Source organism: Diceros bicornis, chromosome 17 (assembly GCF_020826845.1).
Source record: "Diceros bicornis minor isolate mBicDic1 chromosome 17, mDicBic1.mat.cur, whole genome shotgun sequence".
Lineage (NCBI taxonomy): Eukaryota > Metazoa > Chordata > Mammalia > Perissodactyla > Rhinocerotidae > Diceros > Diceros bicornis.
In genome coordinates this window covers 43,107,771-43,134,104 of record NC_080756.1, presented here as the reverse complement: position 1 = coordinate 43,134,104, position 26,334 = coordinate 43,107,771, and the positions used below count along the sequence as shown (strand labels likewise).

At 35.5% G+C, this 26,334-nt stretch overlaps 1 protein-coding gene across 1 annotated transcript in view; it reads left to right on the top strand.

The window, feature by feature from the left end:
* The window catches only part of PIK3C2G (phosphatidylinositol-4-phosphate 3-kinase catalytic subunit type 2 gamma), a 347,697-nt gene that overhangs the window by 286,342 nt on the left and 35,021 nt on the right, over positions 1-26,334 (top strand). The window contains exon 30 of the mRNA XM_058558690.1: positions 15,481-15,556. Coding sequence (XP_058414673.1) covers positions 15,481-15,556 — 76 coding nt within the window. The remainder of the gene's footprint in view (positions 1-15,480; positions 15,557-26,334) is intronic.

The window sequence follows — 26,334 nt, the reverse complement described above, 5'->3', positions numbered from 1 at the left end:
ACAGCTGATACAACTCCTCCTGAATGCTCAAGGGTGTGCTGGCTCTCTTTACTGTTCGTTGTTCCTATCACCATCTTGCACCATCTTCCTGTGAGACAAATGCTAAGTTTCAGAGGCAGGTAACAAGCTAACAGAATCCTCCAGAGTTCTTAGATAGACATAGGATCCTTTAAGGATTTATCTAGAACATCATCCCTAAGGGTAAAAGATACAAGGCTTATTATGTTTTTTGCCTTTTGATGCAAGAATGGAAACCATTTATGGAATATTTTTAGCTAATCCACATATCTGGAATAACTTTAATGTCACCAATGAAAGCCCATTTCTAATATTAATCATGCTAGTCAACAAGCTACCATTTTTATAAACAAAATCTCGTCTCTGACAGACATTCAGTATGCTAATTAATAAAATGCCCATTGTTGATTGAGTAGTGAATAAATGGAAGCACTTATACTGACTGCCTCTAGTATGAGTTTCCCGATTAAAATATTGAGAACCTCCTCTTTCCTCTTCCCCCATCCAGGTGTCCCTGATAGTGCAGTCTTGATTAGGACACTAACAGGCCATTCCTGGACTCTGCAGTCTTGATGAAATGCCAGCAGCAGTTGGGGTATACCTTGACCTAAGAAACATGAACATAATATCATGCTGTATATGCAGACATATTTTAAGCTTCAGTAAATTACAGGCATTGTAACAAGAGGACTGCAACTGACCCCATAACTGGGACTTAATAAAGGATCAAAGAACCCTGTTTTACTCGCCTGTCAATTCAACAACCTTCTTTCTCCACTTGGAGCTTGAGAAAGACGTTACATGAGATTATTTCTCCAGTCATGTTTTGAATTTTTTAAATTATATGCTGTATAGTCGATTAAATCAGTATACATCAAGGAAACCTTACTGAAATTTAAAAATATATTAATGAATGTCTTCAAAATTGTCTCCTAACTATAGGTTTGCTGATTCAGGGTGTTGGCTCATTGCTCTACTTCCCAGTTGGGTAGTATTGTGGTTTGATGATGAATAGACCCACTTAGAAGAAAATCCCATAATTTAGATTTTAGGGGTCCTAAGGCTATTAGAAAAAACCCAGAATTGTCAATAATGACTGCATTGGACTGCATATAGTCAAGAGCAAGAGGTGAAACTTTTAAATCCCTGTCACCAGTTCCTAAGACTAGTGGTTCTCAAAGCTCAGAAATTGGACTGTAGTCAGAACCTCACCTGGGAACTTATGAGAATGCAGATTTTCAGCCCCATCGGAGACCTACTAAATCAGAAACTTTGGAGATGAGACCCAGCAATCTGTGTTTTAACAAGCCCTCCAGCGTGTTCTGAAGCATGCTAATGTTTGAGAACAATTATCTCAGACTATAGACGTCTCCCCCCCTCCTTTTTTTTTTTCCAGTTTGGACATGTTCAAACATTTGGCCTCCAATATAGTAGACACTCAAGTATCTTACATTATTGATTTTTAGCAAATATGGACTCAAGAACATTGTGCTACAATATTATTTCCAGGCTGGTAGACTCTCAGCTGGAGATGCTGTTTTATATCAAAGGACAAGTGCCTGAGCACTTAAGAAGGTATACTTAACTCAATTGCGAATGAGGTAGAGAAGGCATCCCAGAGGATATGGCATTCAAGTTGTTATTAAAAGGCAAATAGGACTAAGTAAATAGAAGCCGGGGGAAAGTTGTGCTAGATAAAGGGAACTACAAGGACAAAGCATCCATTACAGTTATATGCTTTCCTCTTGTTCATAAGCTTAAACAACTCAATGACTATTCATTCAATTTTTACCCATGTATAGCACAGTTACAAACTCATCAATATTTGATAAATATTTTTAAATGAATAACAGAATCATTAGCAAGATTAACCTATGAGATTTTGTGTTGCTTTTCAAGAGATGGAAAATTTGCATCTGAAAAGTGTTTAGCAGTGGTCTCTTATTTATTCTTACATCTTACCAGTTTTTTAAAAGATAAATTAGGTCATGCTTTGAAAACATAATTTATTTATGTAATTTATGTTTTATATGTAAATTACTACACTAATAAGTGATGAAGGTTTTAAAATTTGCAGAAAAACAGAAAATATGGAAAAAATTTAGGTGATGTTACAAAATAAATATTAATGTAATTTTAATATTTTTCTTCACTCCAGTGTATAATCCCACATGAGCTCCACGACAGAGACCTCTGGCTTGATAATGATCTTGAGAATCTTGCTAGTTTCCAGCTCTGGGACAGGCTCTACTGGTTACCTAGGCCCAGGAACATTGCCTGGCCGTGCTCATAAAGAATGAGCAATAATTGTGCCCTAGGTCATGATTGTACCCTTCAGAAAGATCACTCAGAGCACATTTGTAGTATGTCTGTTAGGAGCAAAGAGAAAGAAAGGAACAGTATGTGTTCATCATGGAAATAGAAACATGTAATAGGGAAACTGAAACCAAAGGTGTAAAATAATTGTTGAAAACAGTGATGGACAATAGGAAAGCTACACTATAATAAATTATTATGTGTAGATATAAGGCATATGCATGAATATAGACTATTGTACTTGCCTATTCAATATAAATTGTATTATATCTTTTGAATATATTTGGTTTTGTGTCTCAATCAATAAGTAATGGGAAATGAGTTATAACAGAGGCTTCTGCCCTATAAGATCAAGGCAACTTTATTTCATTGAATTTCAAGTTCTTTTTGCATATTCAAGAATATAGAATATTGACATCTTAATGTCCTTTACTAACTCTGACATTCTCTAAAGGTCATTTCCATTCACTTATGCTATAGTCAAAGGCCACATGGATATGGCAGTCTATAGGGGAAAGAGCTGAGGGGATGGTGGATGGGATTATCATCTGTGCATGTCAAGGGGGCTGCCTTACTGATTATACTAACGCTATATGGAAAACTATGCCTTTTCAGGATAATTGACAAAACATTTAGTAACCATTAAAGTGTCAGGCTTTGACCTATTTAGGCAGAGGCAAATAAGTGCAAAATGGAGAGGCTTCTGATTTCTGGTCCTAGTGTGAATAGGATGAATACTGAGATCTGTCTTCATGTGGCAGCAGGCTGTCAATAGGGAACTCCTAAATGTATCTGCCCGTAGGATGGCCTCATATAGAAGTGTCAGCAGACTACTGTTATGAGAGAGGAAGCAAAAGAGTCAGGCATATACAGGTAGGAAAGACTTGCAAAGGTGCCATATAGCACAGTGAGGCTCGGTGAATATGGTTGCCCATCATAGTCACTGCTGCATAGAGACAGATGAACAAAACCACCAAACATGTAGCTCACAGTTTTCATCACATTCACATTTACTAATGTGCTAAATTAAAGTACTACTGTAGACGCCCCCAAAAGAGGTGTTTTTATTTTGTTTTGTGTTGTGTTAATCTCTATTGGTCAGTAGTTAGGGAAAGGAAGGCTGAAGAAATTTCAGGCACCACACTGTTTTTGTCTTGTATGAATTAAGGTCTAGGATTTGAGTGTAAAAAAAAATAGAGGAGAAGAATAAAGAAGAAGCACTTATATCATCAAACATGAGATACTATTGTGAAATCACAGATACTAGAAATGCTCCAAGTGAGAACACATCAGCCATCTTCTAACACTGGACTTCCAAAGAGGAGAATCTCATTTTGTTCCGTAATAGTCTCATATGAAAGGAAGCTGATATTATAAGGGCTTCGGTTTTGTGTCTCAATCAGTAAGTAATGGAAAGTTTAGGTGTTCTCCTAAAGTAACACCTCGCTAATTAATTTAATTGAATTTTGCACTGTGAGTATTTAGAGTACAATAAAATACCTCCCTGAGATGTAAAACCTACATCTCATTTGTTAGTTGTCCTCTCTGTACTACAAAATAAAGTAGTGCTATATTAACAAAAATCAAATCAACAAAAATTAAATATGTCCACTGGCATGTTAGCTGCCACTTTCAAAAACTACTGTCTCAGTCATTCCACAAGTGTTTACTGATTGCCTACATCATGTATTCTCTGGCCAGGGGTGCCAAAACAGTACCTAGTGATCAGTTGTTTCAGAATAACTTGCAGAGGTTTTAATAAGTATGTTCTGAGGTCCCATCCTTAGAGATGGGGGTTCTATAGGTAGAGGGTGATATCTAGGTATCTGTGCTGGTTTTTAAGAACACAAATGATTCAGGTACACAGCCAGGTTTGGGAAATTCTACTCTAGAAAGTAGAAATCAGACATGGACGCTGCCCTAAGGAGATTACAGTCATTGTCAATATTCTGTCTATGTTGATACATGCCAGTGGCCTCATAAAGACGTTCATAAGTTCCCACATTGAGTTTTTCTTTCCCTTATTCCTAAGGAACTTCATGGATCTTGATACAATACTCATTATGATTATATAGTGACAGAACAGTAATAGTTTCACATGGATATCATCAGATGCTGATTAGCGTTAATAAGCAGTGTGACCTGACTAATCACCCAGGTTCTCTGTGATGCATAATATAGTCAGTCTTCAATTGTCTTCAAATGGATTAATCACGGTGAAAGCTTTATGTGTCTTCTTGTGTTGGTAGACTCTTGCCTGAGTCAGTTTGTTCATATTCAAGAAATGAAAAATTATTTTAAGATTAACTACATAAAACATTATTGGCCTAAAAATCACACAAATAATTCCAAAGTAAATCATGTTATTTTGAAATGTTTAAAATTTTGTAACATTAATTTAGTTCTTGCCTTTCCTCATATATATTAACAAAATTATCTACATAAACACTAAAATCTGTGAAATCAAGGGTGTAACAAATATTTTAATTATTTTAAGATATGACTGGCTTTGAGGAAGTTTTTATACATGCGCAAGTTTTCTTTCCTCTTCTAATAAAATAAGAGATTTAAAGTAAATTTATAATATTTGTGCTGAATACTCCCATGATAGGATAATCCTCATCTCTGGCCCTAGAAAAATTCTTCTAAAAATACTTTTCTTCTTTCATAGTTGCTTGTTACATGGCAGTGTAGGAAAAGCAAAGAATCCTATTATGCCTATACACTAAAACTCACATTTTATTTTTAGTTATATGGTACATTTGTTTGTAACTATTTAAAACTATTTAACAATGTTTACATCATTGTATGTAACTTTGTAAAGATTTTAAAATTTTTATTGAGCACTTACTATGTATAACACTCTAGATTAAGAGCTTTAAGTTGGTTGTAGAGAACAAATTGGAGAGATTAAAATAATGCAATATGCACTTTACTCTCAATGAGTTTATAATATAGTAATAAATGCAGACATAAACATAAATAAGATATGGCAGTGAGTGGAATAAGAGGAGAAAAGAAAGTAGAAGATGTAGGTTGAATATGAACCTGGACAACCTTAACTTGCTAAAATCAAATATTATTGTGTTTTCTTCTAGAGACATTATCAACTGTAACAAGTCTTGTCTTTTGTCAAGGAGATGAGATAAACAGACTGCTTTAAAGTCCTGTATCAGATATCAGAGTTAAGTTAGATGGGAGAGAGGTCTCTGAGGGTTTGGTCTAAACTCACAAGAGAAGCACAGATAGACGGATGCCTGTAAATTTCTAGGACCATATCTCTCTCTCTCTCTCTCTCTCTCTCCTCCCCCCCTCCCCCACTCCTCTGTCTCCTGCTCTCTCACACATGCATACACAAACACAGACACACACAATCTGTCGATAAAAGAAAATAGATGTAAATGAAGACCACAATTAAACACTATCCCAATATCTCTTGTAATGAGATTGCCAGCATCAGTTTAAACATCCTCGTTCCATATCTACCTGGCTTTTGTTTGTTTAGTTTTACTCTCTTCTCTCAAACTGATAGAAACTTCTTTTTTTCTTTCAATGTTTGAAGTTTCATTCTATAAGCAAATTATAGTTGTGATAAGAATTCCTTTTGCTTCTTTAAATTTTGCAGTTTTGGTGGAACTGTGTTGTGAACTAAATAAGATCTGTAAAAAGAGCAATATAAACATGTAATAAAAGTTATAGCAAATTATTGCAGTACTACCACAACAAATGTGTACCCATGTTTGAGTTTAGCAGAGATATACAAACAGCTTGTTTTAAAAATTTAAAGCCATATTCATTGTGATTTTTAGCTCTCCTCAGTATTGTTGCTGATTTCTAGAAGTCCCTTAAAATAGAGAATGATATCACTTAAGGGTTAAGCAATGTTAGTTTTTTAAAGCAAAAAAAAAAAAATCAAATGTCAAAATAAATGCAAATGGGTATGTCCTATTTTAATGGTGAATATATGTTTCTTGTTCCCTGCTTGCTAAACCCAGATGTTAATTACTACATTTGTCACTACATTGCTCTTTTCCTATTTGGACCTGGTTGAGATTACATTGCAGGCAGGGTAAATGTCATATGTGTACCATCAGTGAAACCAAGATTATTTTTCAGAGTCTAGTAAAATGCTGATGACATTTTAGAACCAGAATTATAAAAGATTCTTCAGAAGTTCGCTATTGTTCATAGTGTCATTCTTCGCTGTAACTCCGATACAAAAATAGTGGGTTGAACTACATTAAAGACTGGACATTCTGACAAGCTACTTTATGAAAAAGGCAATAAAATACAATTGCTGTTCAACTTTGATTTAAAACTCTTATGGGAATTCATTTTTAAATTCACATTTTTACAGCACTTCATGGTGTTCAAGAGAGATAGATTTAGCTTATTGTTTTAACTCACTAAAACCAAATCTTGCAGCCAATTATAGATGTTGGCTGGCCAGTTAATAAATGGGAATTCTTAATGTGTTATTTTAAAGAAAGAAAAAATTGATCTCAGTGTTTTATTACATTACTTCTGATCTTTGCAAGTACTTTAGCTCTCTGTGGTCTTGGAGAAGAAGAATATGTTCACATGATACAGGAAAAATATTTAGATTTTGAACAACTTTGAGAGAGAGCTGATCAGCTCTCTCAAAAAATCATTTTAAATTACAAATTACTTAATATAATTGGTAGACAAAATATTAATAAGAACTCTGAACTTAAAATATAAGCTGATGGAGATTTTAATTTAAAATTGCTCAGTTGGCTTTAAAATTTGCTTTTTGTTGACTGAATTTCTAATTTAAAAGCACGTTGTTAGGGCCAGCCCGTGGCTTAGCGGTTAAGTGTGCACGCTCCGCTACTGGCAGCCCAAGTTCGGATCTCAGGCGCGCACCAACACACCGCTTCTCTGGCCATGCTGAGGCCGCGTCCGACATACAGCAGCTAGAAGGATGTGCAACTATAACATACAACTATCTACTGGGGCTTTGGGGAACAAAAAGGAGGAGGATTGGCAATAGATGTTAGCTCAGAGCCGGTCTTCCTCAGCAAAAAGAAGAGGATTAGCAAGGATGTTAGCTCAGGGCTGATCTTCCTCACAAAAAAAAAAAAAAAAAAAAAAGCACATTGTTAAACATTTAAAATCCCATATTAGTTAGATAAACATCTACTCTAGCAAAGAAAAAATATATATAACTTCATAGAGCATTTAATATAGCTTAATACAGTTCCCTGGAAATGTATTTCCCTGGAACCATTGATATCAAAGACCAATAACTTTAAAGTCTCTAAGACAAATCCCAATCATTTACTAATTTATTTACCAAGTATATAATATTCCACATAGGAGGGATGTTCCAAATATTTAACAACTGTTAGGGCACAGGCACTGACCAATCAGGATGACTGCCAGCCACTAACCCACCTTTCTGGCCATACAAGTTTGCATTGGTTGAATATTTGCTGTGTTGGAGAAAACTGTAGAAGGAGTAGTAGGGAATGGGGACAATCAGGAGTTTGGATCTAAACACACTAAGTTTGAGTTGCTTATGAAACTTCTAAGTAGAGATGTGAAATGGACAGTTGAATGTCTTGAGGGGAAAAGAGAGGCTGGAAATATTAATATTGGAGTTGTCAGCAAATAATTGGTTTTCAAAGCTATGAGACTGGATGAGATTACTTAGGGTGAAAATGTAAATATAAAGAAAGAGGTTTGAGAGGGCCAGCACGGTGGTGCAAGCGGTTAAGTGCGCGCACTCGGCTGTGGCAGCCCGGGGTTCGCTGGTTCAGATCCCAGGCGCGCACCAACGCACTGCTTGGCAAGCCATGCTGTGGCGGCATCCCATATAAAGTGGAGGAAGATGGGCACAGATGTTAGCCCAGGGCCAGTCTTCCTCAGCAAAAAAAAACACGGAGGAGGATTGGCAGATGTTAGCACAGGGCTGATCTCCTCACAAAAAAATTTAAAACAAAAAGAGGTTTGAGGACTAGACCATGCAGCAAACCAATTTCAAAGTTTGAGAAGATAGGAGAGAATCAACAAAGACTGAAAAGAAGCAACCTTTTGGAAACCAGAAGACTGTGGTGCCTGGAATTCAAGACAAGAAATTATTTCAAAGAAGGAATGATCAGCTGTTTCAAATGCTACTGATGGGTCAAAAACTGAAAATTGACCACTGGATTTAGCAAAATGGGTATCACTGGTGAATTTTAACGAGAACAGTTTGATGGGAATGTTAGGAACAAAAACCTGATTAGAATGGTTCAAAAGAGAATATGAAGAGAGGAATTTGGGATAGAGAGTAGAAAACAATCCTTGCAGGAGCTTTTCTCTAAGGGTGAACAGGAAAAAAATATTGAGCAGGGAAATGTAAGTCAAGAATTTTGTTTACTGAAATAAATTATAACATATTTATATGCTGGTGGAAGATCCATTGAAGAAGCAAAAGTTGATGAAACAAGGGAGAAATGAGAATTTAGCCATAGACCAGAGTGATGACCTTGAATAAAGAGGAGGGAGTAGGATCTAGTGCCCAAATCAGTCTCAAATTAAAGCACAGACAGTCTACCCATATAATGGGGGAAAGGGCAGAGGTAAGGTAAGATGACTCATGTGTTGGTGGGAGCTTGTTCTTTTCTGTTTCTGAAGACCAGCCTTGAGCAGACTGAAAGAGAGGGAAAGTTTATTGGCATTTTGAGGAGTGAGGATAAGGTGTTAAATAGTCCTGTAGCTGAGTAGAAGAATAAATGGACTAGTGATATGTGTAGAATTGACAGAAAATCCTGAACACTAACTTGAGGGTAGTGGACATGAGGCAACAGTAAGACCAGTAAGCATGGTTGAGTGCTTTTCTCCAGCAACATTCAGTGGGCCAGTTACAGTTGCAGAGTTGGCAGAGGGTAACCAGAGTTGGATCTTTTGCCAAGTGAGTAATAAAATAAAGGGAAAGAGGGCCAAAGGAGTTGAAAGGAGTATGCAAGGAAGTTACTATAAATATCGACCATGGGATCCAAATCGGCAGAGGAGGAATATGAAAGGGGTTAGGGCCAGTGAAAAGGTCTTAAAGTCAACAGATTGTTTGAGTTGTATAACTAGAGGGCGTGAGCTGGAAAGGAGGGAGATGGTGGTTGTAGACTGGGATGCTGGAAATCAAGACAGTGGAAGGGCTTCAGTCACTGGTCAAAACAAGATGAAAGCATCAGAGGGAGTGGCTGTGTAGTATGCAGAACAAGATCACTGGACAAGAAAAGTGAAAACAAAGAATCTACCATAAGGAAGGATGATATGTGTGAATATAAAAATAAGTGTGAGTTATGATGAGTACTTTTGGAGAAAATGACAATGTTCCAGGGTTAAAAATGTTCGCGAAATGGAGGCCTATGATCTAGAAATCAGTACACGAGTGCAACAATATGGGGAAGAGGGCAATATAGTCAGTAGACATGATATTCAAAGTAGGGCATTCTTATAAAGGAAGAAAGAGCGGAGCTTAGAAGAGCAAGGAGATGCAAAAAGGGTACCTACTCCACCACCAGGACCAGGATTGTAAAGGGGATGAGAGAGAGCACAGCTACCATTTAAGAGACTTAAAGGGAAAGCAGAATGGAATGCTCAGAGAATATAATATGTTGAACATATGAGGAATTTTGCTGATGATATTCTCCAAGAATGGCTGCTCTTTTTTCTTTTCTCCTCACTGCACTGCATTCTTTGTGAAAAATATCTGATCATAGTGCTTTTCTGCTTAAAATTCATCAATAGGTCACAGTAGCTTTAAGCTCACACAGAAGACTAACATGCTCTAGGACTCTCTCTAGCCACATCTCCCACCTGTCCGCCATATGCACTCATCATATCTATAGACCATTGGCAGTGGTAACACAGGTGGGCCTGGGCTTACGGACAACACACTACCAGTCTTTCTTTTGTACTAATTTCAGTCAGGCGCTTTTGCTATCTGGTGTTCAGTTTTCTCATTTCTAGAATGAAGTAGTTAAATTCGGAGTTTTTTACCTGGGAAACTATTACCATTTGAAGAATTAAGTAGAAAAGCAACATTCTTCATAATGTGAGAATCTCCTCTGTATTTTAGGACTTTTAGAATAAGTGACCTTGTCCATTAATTGCCATTAATTGTACCCTCCAGTCAATGAGACAAGCAAAAGTTGCCCACACATTTTCTAAAAGCCTCATATTGTAGGATAACTAGATAAAATGCAGGCTACCCAGTTAAATTTGAATTTGAGATAAACAAATAATTTTTTTTAGTCTAAGTATGTTACAGGTATTGCATGGGTCTGCTCTGTTTTCATTTACTATATCTGGTACCCCTACATATGGGGAGCCCTGCTGAGTATGATTATACCTATAGTCAATATAAAAATGGTACCCCTAGAGTTGCTCAGTATACAACCTACATAACTAAATGTAGCCACACTGCTCGGGGGTCAATACAAACCCAACTGGGAACACTGGTCCAGGTTGTCAGTGAGAGAAATTGTAGCGCTAACATTTCTATAATTCTCCAAACTATCCAGTGGTACAGTGTGCTGAAAAGCTGTGGGATGCATGCACATAAGTAAAGCCCAGTTTGAGAAAATTTTAAAATTGATTATTTTGAGATCTAGCAATATTACTTTTTCTACTAGTTCATCTCTTTTATTGATTTCTCGCTCCATTGACACTGGATCATATTTCTCCTCAAGAATGAAAACAATCTTGTTACAATAAGGAATTAATATTTAGTATGTCACCCACACCCAGAATTACAAATGAGGATTTCAAGGATATGACAGTGTAAACACAAGGGAATAATTAGTTAGTGGTGACATTTTGGACACTAATTGGGAAGATATTCTGCCTACTATTGAAGTTTAATAACCATTGGGTGATGAGGTCAAAATGTTGCCAGAGAAGAATAATTGACTAGTTGTCAAAGGCCAAAGAAGGTCAAATTTCCTTCAACAAATTTTGCACAAGTCTGAAGTTTGACTTTAGGTTTTCAAAGTAAAAAACTTAATTTCATCAGCTTCCTGACTATAGATACATTTCTTGAGGATAGATTCTTACTAAACATGTTCACAGGAGATCAATACATAAAGATCAAAATTGATAATTAACTAATTTACAATGATGCATGAAACTGCTATATCGTTAAGAATATTTGCATTAGAAAACCAGTGTATTCTATATCTGAAGACAGATCTCAGTTTGTTAACAAATATTTATTGAGCAGAAATACTGTATAAGGCATGAGTGAGTACATGACAATCTCTGCTCTTGATATCTCATTGATTAGGCTAACAAGAGTAGAGAGAAGAGCATGTGATAAACCTTGGGCAAATGGGTGGATAAGGGTGGAAAGGATAGAGAAAGGAGCATGTAGGAAGAGAGGGGGGTGAGAGAGTACGAGACACTTGAGGAAATAAATATAAATCAGCGTAGTTAAGCATAAAATACTAGAAGAGAAATGGTGAGAGATAAAGGTAGGGAAATGAGCAAGATCCCAATCAAGAAAGGTCTTAAAAGCTTTGTTAAGCAGTTGATCTTTTTCTTAGGAGCAATGGGGAGCCACTGCCAGATTTTAAGTAGTTAATTATTAGATTTTAATTTTGAAAGATTAGTTTGGCAATTGTGTAGAGAATAGATTGGAATAAAGGGTAGCAAGATAAGAGTTTAGAACCCCTGCTGTAACTTAGGTGAGAAGTGATGATGCTAGAATTAGGAAGATGGCAGTGTACCTGAAAGGAAGATATGAGTAGGTGAGTTATTAAGGAGGTGAAATCCATAGGATTTAGCAATTAAGTTTATGTGTGAGGTAAGGGAGAATGGAGAGTCCAAAAACATACACATTTTTTTGAGCCTGGACACAGGAGAAGTAGTAAATTGAAGAGAAAGAAAATGCATTTAGTGATGCATCTTTTGGGTTTTAATTGTCTTTGTAACAGTCAATAAATAAGTATTTTGGTATAGAGGTCTGAGGCTCAGGAGATAGATCTGGGATTAAGGTTTAGATTTGTGCATCGTTATAGAAGCCACTGAAAGGCATAACATCACCCAGAAAGAATGTGTTAGAGTAATGAGAGAGATGGATCTAAAAGTGAGGGACACTAGAATTCAAATTATAAGCAAAAAAGGAAAAAAGGAGCCTGATAAAAAATAGTCTAAGAAGAGATGGCTGGACAAATGAAAAAAAAAATGAAACTGGGAAGATTGGTATCATAAAAGTAAATGAAAGAGAGTATTTCACTAAAAATGGAGTAGCTATCTAAGAGCCAAGAAAATCCGCACTGGATTTGGAAAAATGAGAAAGTTTGTTAGGAATGATGGTAATAGCATTTTCAGAGGAAGGTTAGTGGCAGAAACCTGAATGTGGTAGATCATAAAGTGAGTAGAAGCTGAAGAAGTGGAACCAATGCGAGTGTTGACAGCTCTTTCCATAGTGTGTTTGCGCCAAAGAGGAGAAAAATAACACAGGATTTGAAAGGGGGCATTACTGACAAGATATTTTTTGTGTGTGATTATACTTTGTTTGGTTTGACTCATCTGTTTGTAAGTTGTTAAAATGGAGAGAGTTGACCATACTTTATGCTGATGAAAAAGAAAGAAAGAAGGTAAAGATATTAACATATAGATTGGGATATTCTACAAGGTTCCTGAGGAGGAAGGAATAGAATCCAGGACATAGATGAAGGGATCAGTGTTGGATGGTGTTTTAGTCTGCTGGGGCTGCCATAACAAAGTACCACAGACTGGGTGTTAAACAACAGAAATATATTGTCTCACAGTTCTGGAAGCTGAAAGTCTAAAATCAAGGTATCAACAGGGTTGGGTCCTTCTGACGGCTGGGAAGGAAGAATCTGTTCCAGGCCTCTTTCCTTGGCCTGAGATGGCCATCTTCCTATGTCTCTTCATATGGTCTTCCCTACGTAAGTGTCTGTGTTCAAATTCTCCCTCTTTAGAAGGACACCAGACATAATGGATTAGGAGTTCACCCTACACCAGATGACCTCATCCTAACTTAACTAATTACGTCTGCAATTGCCCTATTTCCAAATAAGATCATGTTCTGAGGTATTGTGGGTTAGGACTTCAACATATGAGTTTTGGGAGGACACAATTCAACTTATAATAGATGGGAAGAGAGATACTTCTTCCACTGTAACAGGAAGAAAAAACAACACGTGGCTTTGTGAGTCTGTAGATTTTGTGGCAGGAAATTTACGAGTTTCCGTTTGCCTTTTATTTTCTTTAAAGTAGAGACAAAATCATCAGCAAAGAAGGAGTCAGAATTGGAAGTTTAAATTGCGTGGGAGAGGTTTGAAAGAGCCACTGCACAGAACAAAAGAGAAGACTGGCCAAGGGGAATGTCAGGCAGTTTTGACAGCTACTATGGCATCAGCTTATGATAGTCACAGGAAATAATCAATGATTTAGTGCTGCACTTCAGATAACAATGTAGGGTCTCATGGGGAGGGCTGCTTTGGTTATATAATGGCTTAAAACAAAAAATATGCCAATGTCACTAAGGAAAAACTATTCTGATTCACCAGTTAACCATTCTTTTGGAGCCCAGATGAAATGTCAATTTGTTTGTAATCATCTCAATTTAAAAGAGAAGCACACTCACTTCTCTGTACTAAAATTTTACATAACTAGAATTTCTATTAAAGCATTCAATATAATCTGTTTCCTCCATAGATGATGTTTTAAAGAAAAGGATCACTTGGGGCCAGCCTGGTGGCACAAGCGGTTAAGTGCACGTGCTCCACTGTGGCGGCCCGGGGTTTGCCGGTTCAGCTCCCGGACACGCATTGATGCACTGCTTGGCAAGCCATGCTGTGGCGGTGTCCCACATAAAGTGGAGGAAGATGGGCCTGGACGTTAGCCCACGTTCCAGTCTTCCTCAGCAAAAAGAGGAGGATTGGCAGATGTTAGCTCAGGGCCAATCTTCCTCACAAAAAAAAAAGAAAGAAAGAACGAAAGAAAAGGATCACTTTATGCATCTTTCAGTTTCTAAATATCCTCTAATATTCCTTGATGCCGTTGGTATAGTTGGTACTCAGTGTTCCTAGAACTGAAACTTGAGGAGTAATGATTACTAAGTGAGCATCTGTGTCCTACTGAGAGTAATTTTTCTCTGAAAGCCTTGCCCAAGGCTTCTAGAAAAGGAAAGTGTGAGATTCATGCATAATTGTAAAATTCAAGAATGCAAATGTGGGAGATCAAGATTTGGCCATCCTAAAATATATCTCTTTACCTTGATTGTTTTCTCTGAGGGACATTTGACCTCCCCCACTAACCTAAAGAATTTGACATGGTGGCTCCTTCCTGGAACAGATCTTCTATCACGATGGCTGTAAAGATAATGTAGGATAAATGTTACAATAGGAAAGGCACCAACAAGCCCATCTTATTGGAAGTTCTGTCTCTCTGGCCACATTCTCTGGATGGCCCTGCAAGGAGTTGCCAGACAAACATTTTCATTTATAAGGGAAATCTCCATTTGTAAAGGTATCTCCCTCTCTGTTTTGGGAAGGGGGGGGATGGCCTCATTTCTAGAGGCTTATCAATGTGGAAGGTGAGACCTTAAATCTGCATAATAATCTTACTCTTGTTTACTGTGCTTTAGTGGTAATCTCCTGTAACTGACTCCCCCCACCCGCAACATCCTCCTTTGTCATTGGCTGAACATGGTACTTAAGATGAGAATTTCTGCTATTGTGTTGAGAAACGCAGTGTCCCTGCTTTCTCCCATGTATACATGTTATTAAACTTGGTATTATTTTCTCCTGCTCACCTGTCTTGTTAATTATTTGGCCAGCCATAAGAACCTTAAGGGAAAGGGCAGAGGGAGATTCTCCCTCTTCCCCCGACACAAACATTATGCTAAGCACCAAGGGCAGAGCACACCTGAGCCTCTTGAAGAAATGCAAAATAATCAGACATCCAGTCTCATAAAAGATTAGTTTAACTTAGAGTATAATTACAGCTTTGACTTAATAAACTTACTAATATATTTGTCTCTATGGAATCTATAACGAGTATCTATGAACAAATAATTATATATTTGGGTCACTTTTTTCATATACTAGTGAATAAGAGCAATAAATAAATATAAGATATAAAGAAATATTTTGTCTTATTTTTCAGAGTGATTATGTACTTAATTTTTTCCTCTCTGAGCCTGTGCAACAAACAATTGAAGAATCATCACCTGTGGATCTAGGCAAGTAGTTTCATCATTATTACCATGTTCAATTATTGAGTTTCCATATAATTGTGCAAAAAAATCACTATGATTTTTTCAATTTTCAAATTAAAATCTCTTCTTAAGAATAAAGCTTCAAAAGCCTTTTCTAACCATCTCCAAAGCTTTTATACCCCTTATAATATGTTCATCAAGTTAAATTAAACCCAGATGTGTTTGTCCAATTATAATAACTACATGATGTCACACTACAAATTCATTTCAATTAAGTGTGCATTGAAGTGGAATTGCACGTCAGAGACAGAGTTCCTGTTTCCCCCTGCAGGTAAGTCTTGCAGTTTACTCAATGTATTAGGAAGCAACAAAAATAAATATTAGGCAATAATAATGATCATGAAGTATCTGGCAGTTTCACTCTTATTTTTTAAAGCTCAATAATCACTCCACCTCCCTCATGAAGTCTTCTCTCCTTACCAGGATTCCAAACTAGCCCAGCACAATCCACCCTATTCTCTGCCAAATCTGTGTTAATTCTAATTAACTTCTCTATCATCTGTCCTAGGTTGACAGAGACTCTTTTCGAATATCTTATCAATTTCAAGCATTCGTAATATAATTCCATTGCTAGTGGCCATCCAATACTGATACTGGTTTTTATCTCATGCAAGATTTGCAAACCCATAATTTGCTATACCTCACCTCCTTTTCTTGCAAATCCCAGTCTTTATTTTATCCACATCTACCTTCTGATTCTCTACCTTTAAGATTAGGCCCATCTGCTTATCCTTTCTGCCTGTGTCTGACATCCTAGTTACCTAGCCCTGAGGTGTACAGTTCTGTACAACCAGATCAGGTTGTATAGTGTAATTGTTTATTAAGTTGTCTATTTATGTTGGTATCTGCCTTGCTGCTCCTGTTAGACTGAAAGGCCTTAAATCAAGGACTCACTTTCCCACTATGCATTGCTCTGCACTCACAAATCCTAAATTAATATGTGAGGATTGTACCTCTCTCATTCCCCCACATTTTATTCAGGTGACATCACTGTCTAAGGTACTTTTCTTATATAGCCAAACTATAAACAATATTAAGTAAATAAGGTAATTTCTTACGTTATATAGCGTGTATTTAAAAAAGAATGATGTCCACAATATAAAATATTTCTTTTTTTATTGTTATAGTTCACCAATATCTAAAAAAATATCTTCTTTTTAAAAATACTATTAGCTGGATTGGGATTGTAGTACTCATATCAGACAAAATAGACTTTAAAACAAAAACTGTAAAAAGAGACAAGGAAGGGCATTACATATGGATCAAGGGAACAATCCAACAAGAGGATATAACATTTGTAAATATCTACGCACCCAATGTAGGTGCACCTAAATATATAAAGCAATTATTAACAGACATAAAAAGAGAAATAGACAGTAACACAATAATAGTAGGGGACTTTAACACTCCACTTACACCAATGGATGGATCATCCAAACAGAAGATCAATAAGGAAACATTGGCCTTAAATGACACACTAGAACAGATCAACCTAGTAGATATATACAGAGCATTCCATCCAAAAACTGAAGAATACACATTCTTTTCAAATGCACATGGAACATTCTCCAGGATTGATCACATATTAGGCCACAGAACAAGTCTCCATAAATTTAAGAAGATTGAAATAATACCAAGCATCTTTTCTGACCACAACAGTATGAAACTAGAAATCAACTATAGGAAGAAAATCAGAAAAGCCACAAATACGTGGAGATTAAACAAAATGCTACTGAGCAAGACTGGGTCAACAAAGAAATCAAAGAAGAAATCAAAAAATACATGGAGACAAATGAAAATGAAAATACAACATGCCAGAATTTATGGGATACAGCAAAAGCAGTTCTAAGAGGGAAGTTTATAGCGATACAGGCCTATCTCAACAAACAAGAAAAATCTCAAATAAGCAATCTAACAAGGCACCTAAAGGAACTGGAAAAAAAAGAACAAACAAAGCCCAAAATCAGTAGAAGAAGGGAAATAATAAAAATCAGAGCAGAAATAAATGAAATAGAGACCAAAAAAAAATAGAAAAAATTAATAAAACCAAGAGCTGGTTCCTTGAAAAGATAAACAAAATTGACAAACCTATAGCTAGACTCACCAAGAAAAAAAGAGAGAAGGCACAAATAAGTAAAATTAGAAATGAAAGAGGAGAAATTACAACAGACACCTCAGAAATACAAAAGATTATAAGAGAATAGTATGAAAAGCTATATGCCAACCAATTCGACAATCTGGAAGAAATGGATAAATTCTTAGAATCATACAACCTTCCAAAACTGGATCAAGAACAAGTAGAGAATTTGAATAGACCAATCACCAGGAAGGAGATCAAAACAGTAATCAAAAACCTCCCTAAAAATAAAAGACCAGGACCAGACGGCTTCCCTGGTGAATTCTACCAAACATTCAAAGAAGACTTAATACCTATCCTTCTCAAACTCTTCCAAAAAATTGAGGAGGGTCGGAAGCTCCCTAACTCATTCTACGAAGCCAACATTACCCTGATACCAAAACCAGACAAAGACAACACAAAAAAAGAAAACTACAGGCCAATATCACTGATGAACATCAATGCAAAAACCCTCAACAGAATACTAGCAAATCACATACAACAATACGTTAAAAAGATTATACACCATGATCAAGTGGGATTTATTCCAGGTATGCAGGGATGGTTCAACATTCGCAAATCAAACAATGTAATACACCACATTAGTAAAATGAAGAATAAAAATCACATGATCATCTCAATAGATGCAGAGAAAGCATTTGACAAGATACAGCATCCATTTATGATAAAAACTCTGAATAAAATGGGTATAGAAGGAAAGTACCTCAACATAATAAAGGCCATATACGAGAAACCCACAGCTAATATCATCCTCAATGGTGAAAAACTGAAACCTATCCCTCTAAGAACAGGAACCAGACAAGGATGCCCACTGTCACCACTCCTATTTAACATAGTATTGGAAGTCCTAGCCAGAGCAATCAGGCAAGAGAAAGAAGTAAAAGGGCTCCAAATTGGAAAGGAAGAAGTGAAACTGTCACTATTTGCAGATGACATGATTTTATATATAGAAAACCCTAAAGAATCCACCAGAAAACTTTTAGAAGTAATAAACGAATATGGTAAAGTTGCAGGATACAAAATCAACATACAAAAATCAGTTGCATTTCTATACACTAACAACGAAGTAGCAGAAAGAGAAATTAAGAATACCATCCCATTTACAATTACAAAAAAAAGAATAAAATACCTAGGAATCAACTTAACCTAAGAGGTGAAAGAGCTGTACACCAAAAACTATAAAACATTGCTGAAAGAAATTGAAGAAGACACAAAGAAATGGAAAGATATTCCGTGCTCTTGGATTGGAAGAATTAACATAGTTAAGATGTCCATACCTGCTAAAGCAATCTATAGATTCAGTGCAATCCCTATCAAAGTTCCAACAACATTTTTCACAGAAATAGAACAAAGAATCCTAAAATTTATATGGAACAACAAAAGACCCCGAATAGCTAAAGGAATCCTGAGAAAAAAGAACAAAGCTGGAGGTATCATACTCCCTGATTTCAAAATAGACTACAAAGCTATAGTAACCAAAACAGCATGGTACTGGCACAAAAACAGACACACAGATCAATGGAATAGAATCGAAAGCCCAGAAATAAACCCACACATCAATGGACAGCTAATCTTTGACAAAGGAGCCAAGAACATACAATGGAGAAAAGAAAGTCCCTTCAACAAATGGTGTTGGGAAAACTGGATAGCCACATGCAAAAAAATGGAAGTAGACCCTTACCTTACACCATACACAAAAATTAACTCCAAATGGATTAAAGACTTGAATGTAAGACCTGAAACTATGAAACTTCTAGAAGAAAACATAGGCAGTACGCTCTTCGACATCGGTCTTAGCAACATATTTTCAAGCACCATGTCTGACTGGGCAAGAGAAAGAATAGAAAAAATAACCAAAGGGGACTATCTCAAACTAAAAAGCTTCTGCACAGCAAAAGAAACCATCAACAAAACAAAAAGACAACCTAACAATTGGGAGAAGATATTTGCAAACCATACATCTGATAAGGTCTTAATCTCCAAAATATATAAAGAACTCATGCATCTCAACAACAAAAAAACTACCAACCCAATTAAAAAATGGGCAAAAGACCTGAACAGACATTTCTCCAAAGAAGATATACAGATGGCCAACAGACACATGAAAAGATGTTCAAAATTATTAACTATCAGGGAAATGCAAATCAAAACTACAATGAGATATCACCTCACGCCCGTCAGAATGGCTATAATTAACAAGACAGGAAACAACATATGTTGGAGAGGATGTGGAGAGAAGGGAACTCTCATACACTGCTGGTGGGAGTGCAAACTGGTGCAGCCACTATGGAAAACAGTATGGAGATTCCTCAAAAAATCAAGGATAGAACTACCATATGATCCAGCTATTCCACTGCTGGGTTCCAAAGAACTTGAAAACACCAATGCATAAAGATACATGCACCCCTGTGTTCATTGCAGGATTATTCCCAATAGCCAAGACTTGGAAGCAACCTAAGTGCCCATCAAGGGACGAATGGATAAAGAAGATGTGGTATATATACACAATGGAATACTACTCAGCCATAAGAAACGATGAAATCCAGCCATCTGTGACAACATGGATGGACATTGAGGGTATTATGCAAAGTGAAATAAGTCACAGAGAGAAGGTCAAATACCGTATGATTTCCTTCATTAAGTAGTAGATAATAACAACAATAAACAAACACATAGAGACAGAGATTGGATTGGTGGTTACCAGAGGGGAAGGGGGGAGGGAGAAGGGCAAAAGGGATAATTCAGCACATGTGTCTGGTGATGGGTTGTAATTAGTATTTGGGTGGTGAACATGATGTAATCTATGCATAAATAGAAGTATAATGATGTACACCTGAAATTTATACAATGTTATAAACCAATGTTACTGCAACAAAAAATTATTTAAAAAATAATAATAAAAATATAAAAAAAATACTATTAGCTGAAGAGGCTTTTTACAATCAATATTTATAAACTTGAGCTAACCATATTAAAAAAAAAGTTGCAGATTTCTAGACATGTCAGACTTAAAAAATGGTACTACCTTAACTTCTATTCTGTCATTAAAGTCCTTAAAGAAAATTGTTTCTCTGTGTTTCAAAAAATTAAACCGTGGATCACTATCAAGTTTTTAATTTTGCTGATAGTAGTTTTTCTCTGTAAGGTGTTTTGAAATACATATGCACACAAAAAATTAGGATTATTATTGTAGAAACTAAAATGATTGTGGTTTTTTTTCTGGTTTGCTTATTTCTTACTACATCATATAATACTTAAGATTTGTTTTGACAATGATGATGGACAAAAGATTTGATTCTCAATATTTTTAGATATGGGCTGCATATGAAATACAGCCTATTATCTTATCTTAAAACAATAGAACACATCTTCTGAGCTGAATGTGCAAGTTATTAGAACAAACAGAGATTAGCAGGAAGTTTTTCCTTTGTTCATTCTTTAAATTATGTCCTCTTTAATACTTCTGAATTCTTAATACTTTTGTCACAGAATATCAATTGATTCTAAACAAGAAGCACAATGTTTATTTTAAGTACTATTCTTGTCAGTTAGTTGAAACTTTGAGTTTATACTGTTAAATGATTACAGGATAAAATTATTCAAGTGTTTTAAAATATTGGTTTACATAGGATGACTTTAAGCAAAAATCCCAGACTTCACCATTTTATTACCTCTACTAATAAATTGAGAGAGTGGATTCTGGGTACTTGTGTATATCTAGGCACGTGACTTAGATCATATTAGCAATAATTTGTAATCCTGGATCTGGGAGATATTAATATTCCTTTGCCTTTACTCACTAACTAAACATGCCTTGGTGGAACAATAGAAGAATTTATCTTTTTCAAGTGCCAATCCCATCGTCTCTCTCCTCTACTTAACGCCTTTCCTTGGCTTCCCATTGCCCTTAAGCAGGGCCAACTTCGTGAGCTTGTGACCTGTGTAGTCACAAAGGGCAAAGTGCTTAGAACAGTCCTACACTTGGTTTAATACTCTGCTGTCACTGTCTTGAAATTCTTAATAATTTTTGGAAAAGAGACCCTGTATTTTCATTTTGCATTTTGATCTTACTGAGCCTCACAAGCTATACAGCTGGTCCTATCCTTAGGGTAAAGACTAAAATCCTCATGATGGAATCCCAGCAGAAGCTGGCGCCCACCAATTTCCCTTTCCAGTCTAATATCAGGCCCTTCCTCATCTTAATTCTTGTCTTTTTCCGGTTCCTCAACTAAGACAACCTCCTCAGTACCTCACAAATGCAGTTTTCTCTGCCTGGGCCACTTGAGTCCTATTCTGCCTTCTCTATCCTTTTTTGCGTCCTTCAAATCTCATCTCAATCGTCTTTGCTATACACTCCTATTGACATTTTTTTCTTCAAAACATTTATTACAATGATGATTATGGCTTGTGTGCTTCTTTGTAGACTAGAAATCCATTAAGGCATAATCCATTTCTTAATGGCTCACCATTGTATCCCCAGGGCTTAGCACAGTGTCTGGCCTACTGTAGATGCTCCATAAATAATTACTGAATAAATGATTGATGATAGAAAGAACCATGCAAGACACATTGATATTCTCTACCAAGGTAGCTTGTCATTTTTATAAATAGGACAAGAGAGAAGAAACCAAAATCCAAAATCATGCTACTTCTCCCACACTCACCACTTCATGTGGAAATGCTCTAGCACAAGGAATTCACTGCCTCCGAACCACTAAAATTCTCTTGAAGTATCACCTGGAAAAAAAATCTTCTACAAATTATTACATTAAATATTATGGACACCAGACTCAACCAAATGCACTAACCAGAAAGCTGCTGGATTTTATCTTGTATATTCTTTAACTTTATAGAGGATATGATCCTCTATACTCCCCCCCAAATTAATATAGCCCCCATGCCAAATAATACCTCCACAAAAAAATAAAATTATCCGTCCTCCACCAGTACATGACTCTGACATACAAAAGACAGATTTTTGTCAAGGTATAGAAACAATAACATTGGTAATGGAGTAGAACATGATCAAAGACAACAGTTGTCAGGGTTAAGAGGATGAATTAATGAGCATGTTTAGACACGATTGATAATTACAAATGATTGCAAACAGGAGCATTCAATCATTAACTCATGTCACTACCTCCAATTTGAGATGTTAACTTAAAAGGGAACTTGAAACCGTGCGGTCTCCATGGCAAGGTCTCTCTAGTTAATGTTCTAGCTACTTGCTCTGGCAAAGCCCAGATCAATTATCTATAGTTTGAGGTATGTTACCCAGGTGTTCAATTTAAAATTTTTTTTTTTTTTGTGACAACACTTTGCATATATTTTTTGTTTGTTTGTTTGTTTATTGCAGTAACATTGGTTTATAACATTGTAAAAATTTCAGGTGTACATCATTGTACTTCTATTTCTGCATAGATTACATCATGTTCACCACCAAAATACTAATTACAACCCATTGCCACACACATGTACCAAATTATCCCTTTCACCCTCCTCCCTCCCCCCTTCCCCTCTGGTAACCACCAATCCAATTTAAATTTTAATGATATGGAAAGACAAGAAGTGGAGGGCTAGGACTACTTAAAATAAATACTTAAGTTTTTTTTTTGAAACTTTCCCTTGAAAGCCTTAAAATACTATGCATTTTGTTATATATGTAATCCATATTTTTAATTAGAAAATTATTTTAGACTTTTACTTGTGGCTGATATGGGGAGGAAAAAATGAAAAGAAGTTGAGAGTTAGAGGGCTTTCTCTAATTACCTCATCTCTAATAGCTGAGCGTCAAAAGATATTGCTGAAATCTAACAAAGTGATAGAAAATCTTAGCACATGTAATATTAGTGTTAGAGAAATACTAAGAAAGATCAGAACCTTGAATATAATTGGGTGGTAGATGAAAATAAAGTGAGAAAGATTATGCACACTAATTTTATCTTTGCTTCTGTTAAGAAACAAATATCGTCAGAAAAAGTCTAAGAATATTAAATAAAGGTAACCACTAGAACAAAAATAAAAGATCTCCTGAGTATCACAAGTACATAAAAATAAAAACAAATTAGTGAAAGACTTTCCTTAAAAACTATAAAAATAAAAATGTTATGTTTCTTTAATAACATAAAACAATAAGAACAAAGAGAAAACATGTCTATTATATCAATAAGTATAAATGGGCTTAACTCATCAATTAAGAAAAAAAGTTTTTCAATTGGAGTAAAAGTGTAAATCATAATTCTATCTTCATGTAAAAACACACCTAAAACAAAGTGATTTTAAAAGATTGAAAATTAAAATATAGGCATAAGTTATATTGGGCAAATGAAAGGATATGGAAACCACAGGTCACAATCTTAATAATGAAGAGGTAGAATTTAGGCCAAGAAGCATTGAATTAAACAGGAATGGAACTTTAAACCATGAGTACAATTCTCAATTAAGATATGAGCAGTTATAACTGCATATCAAATATATGACAGCAACATATATAAAGCAGAAATTATGGAACATACAAGTAGAAATACACAAAAACACACTAGTAGTAGGATATTCTAATTCACTTCTCTTGATTTGTGAAAGAACGAGTAGAAAAAAATAAGTAGATACATAGAAAAACTAAATAGTAAAATTAATAAGGCAAAATTGATTAATTTATATCAAACTCTTTATCCTGAAAATAGAGAAAATATCTTCTCTTCAATTGCCCATGGAACATTCATGAAAATAGATTATGTATTATGCCACAAAGAAAATTTCAGTAAATTCTAAAAAGTAGGAATAAAATAGATATATTCTCTAATCATGAGGCAATACAGTGAGAAATTAATGGAAAAATTCAGAAAGCTGAAATATACTTAAATTTGGAGATTTAAAAAAATAATCTGTCTTGAACAACTCTTGGCTCAAAAGGACTTACAAACTAAAATTGCAAAATTTCTGAAGAACAGCAATAATGAAATACCACATCTCAGAAACCATGGGAGAAAGATAAAGCAATGCTCAGAGGAAAATTGGAATAATTGAAATAAGAACCACAAAACAAACCAAAAGAATACAAAAAGAAATGGATAAAGATAAAACTAGAGATTAATGAGTTAGAACACAGTAGAATAAATAAATCTGAAAGTTAAAAGTAAATAACAAAATAAAGAAACCACTTGCTAATCTAATCAAAAGAATGGGGCCAAATGCAAATACCAAAATACAAAAGGAGAAGCAAGAAGTAACCATAGAAAGAGATGCAACTGAAGAATAGTAAGAGACTACTTCATTCAACTCTACAAAAATAAATTTGTAAATCTGTCTAAAATAGGTAATTTTCTAGGAAACACAATTTACTCACCACAGAAAAGATCGTTTGATAGAATAAATAGAAAAAGCTGCAAAAAGCAACTTTTAAAACAATACCAAGTCCAGATGATTTACAGAGGGATTCTACCAAACCTTTACAAAGCAGATAATTCTACTGTTATTTAAATAATTCCAGAACAAAGTAAGGAAATTTTTTCATATTATTTTTATGAAGCACATATAATATTTATGCCAGTAGCTTTAAGGATTACAAGGATTGCAAAAGAGAAATCACAGGCTATTCTCACTTCTGAATACCAATGGAAAATTCTAAATAAAATATTAGCCAAAATAATCCATCAGCACACTGAAAGAATATAATTTACCATGACTAGAAATGCAAGAATGGTTCGATATCAGTAACATACATAGTATATAGTAGGTGTTATCATATTAATAGATTTAAGGAGAAAGTCACGTGGTCATCCCTATGGACCCTGAAAAGGCATTTGATAAATTTCAATAAACTTTCTTGATAAAACACTTAAATAAAAATAAATGGGTAATACCTTAACATGAGAAAATGTATCTATCCTGGCTATGCAAAGCCCATATCAGGCATGACAGGGAAACAGTGGAAAAGACTTTCCAGTAAAGTACAAAATAAGGCATTATGCCCATGATCATCACAGTTACATTACATTGTGCTAAAAGCACTGGCCATCCTGGGCTCACTCCTTCACCTCCTTCAAGTCTTTTCTCAAAATTTACCTTCTCAATGAGAAGTACCCTGATTATCCCATCTAATATTGCAACCTGCCCCTTATTCTGGTAGCCTCCAATGCCTTTATCTTGTTCTGGGTTTTTTTCTTATCATTTATCATATTCAGCACATTATAAATTTTGTTTATTTATTGCTTTTTTATTTCTCCCCATGCTACTATAGAAATATCAAAGGAGGAGTTTTGTCTAATCATTTCCAAGGGCCTAGAGCAGTACCTTGTCCATAATAGGTCAATAAATATTTGTGAAATGACTAAATGAAATAGAAAAAGAAATTAGAAGCATAAATTTTGGCAAGGAGAAAAAACTAACACTGTTTGCCGGTAATCTGGTTACATACCTAGAAAAATAAGAATCAACTAAAAATCTATCACAAATGATGAGAATTCAATAAAGGTATCAGGTACCAAACTGATGTATAGATCTCTATTGCACATATGTATATATTATATTATTACATATAGTATATGTAATAACTTGTTAGAATGTATGATTGATAGAAGAAAGATCCCATTTACAATAGCAGCAA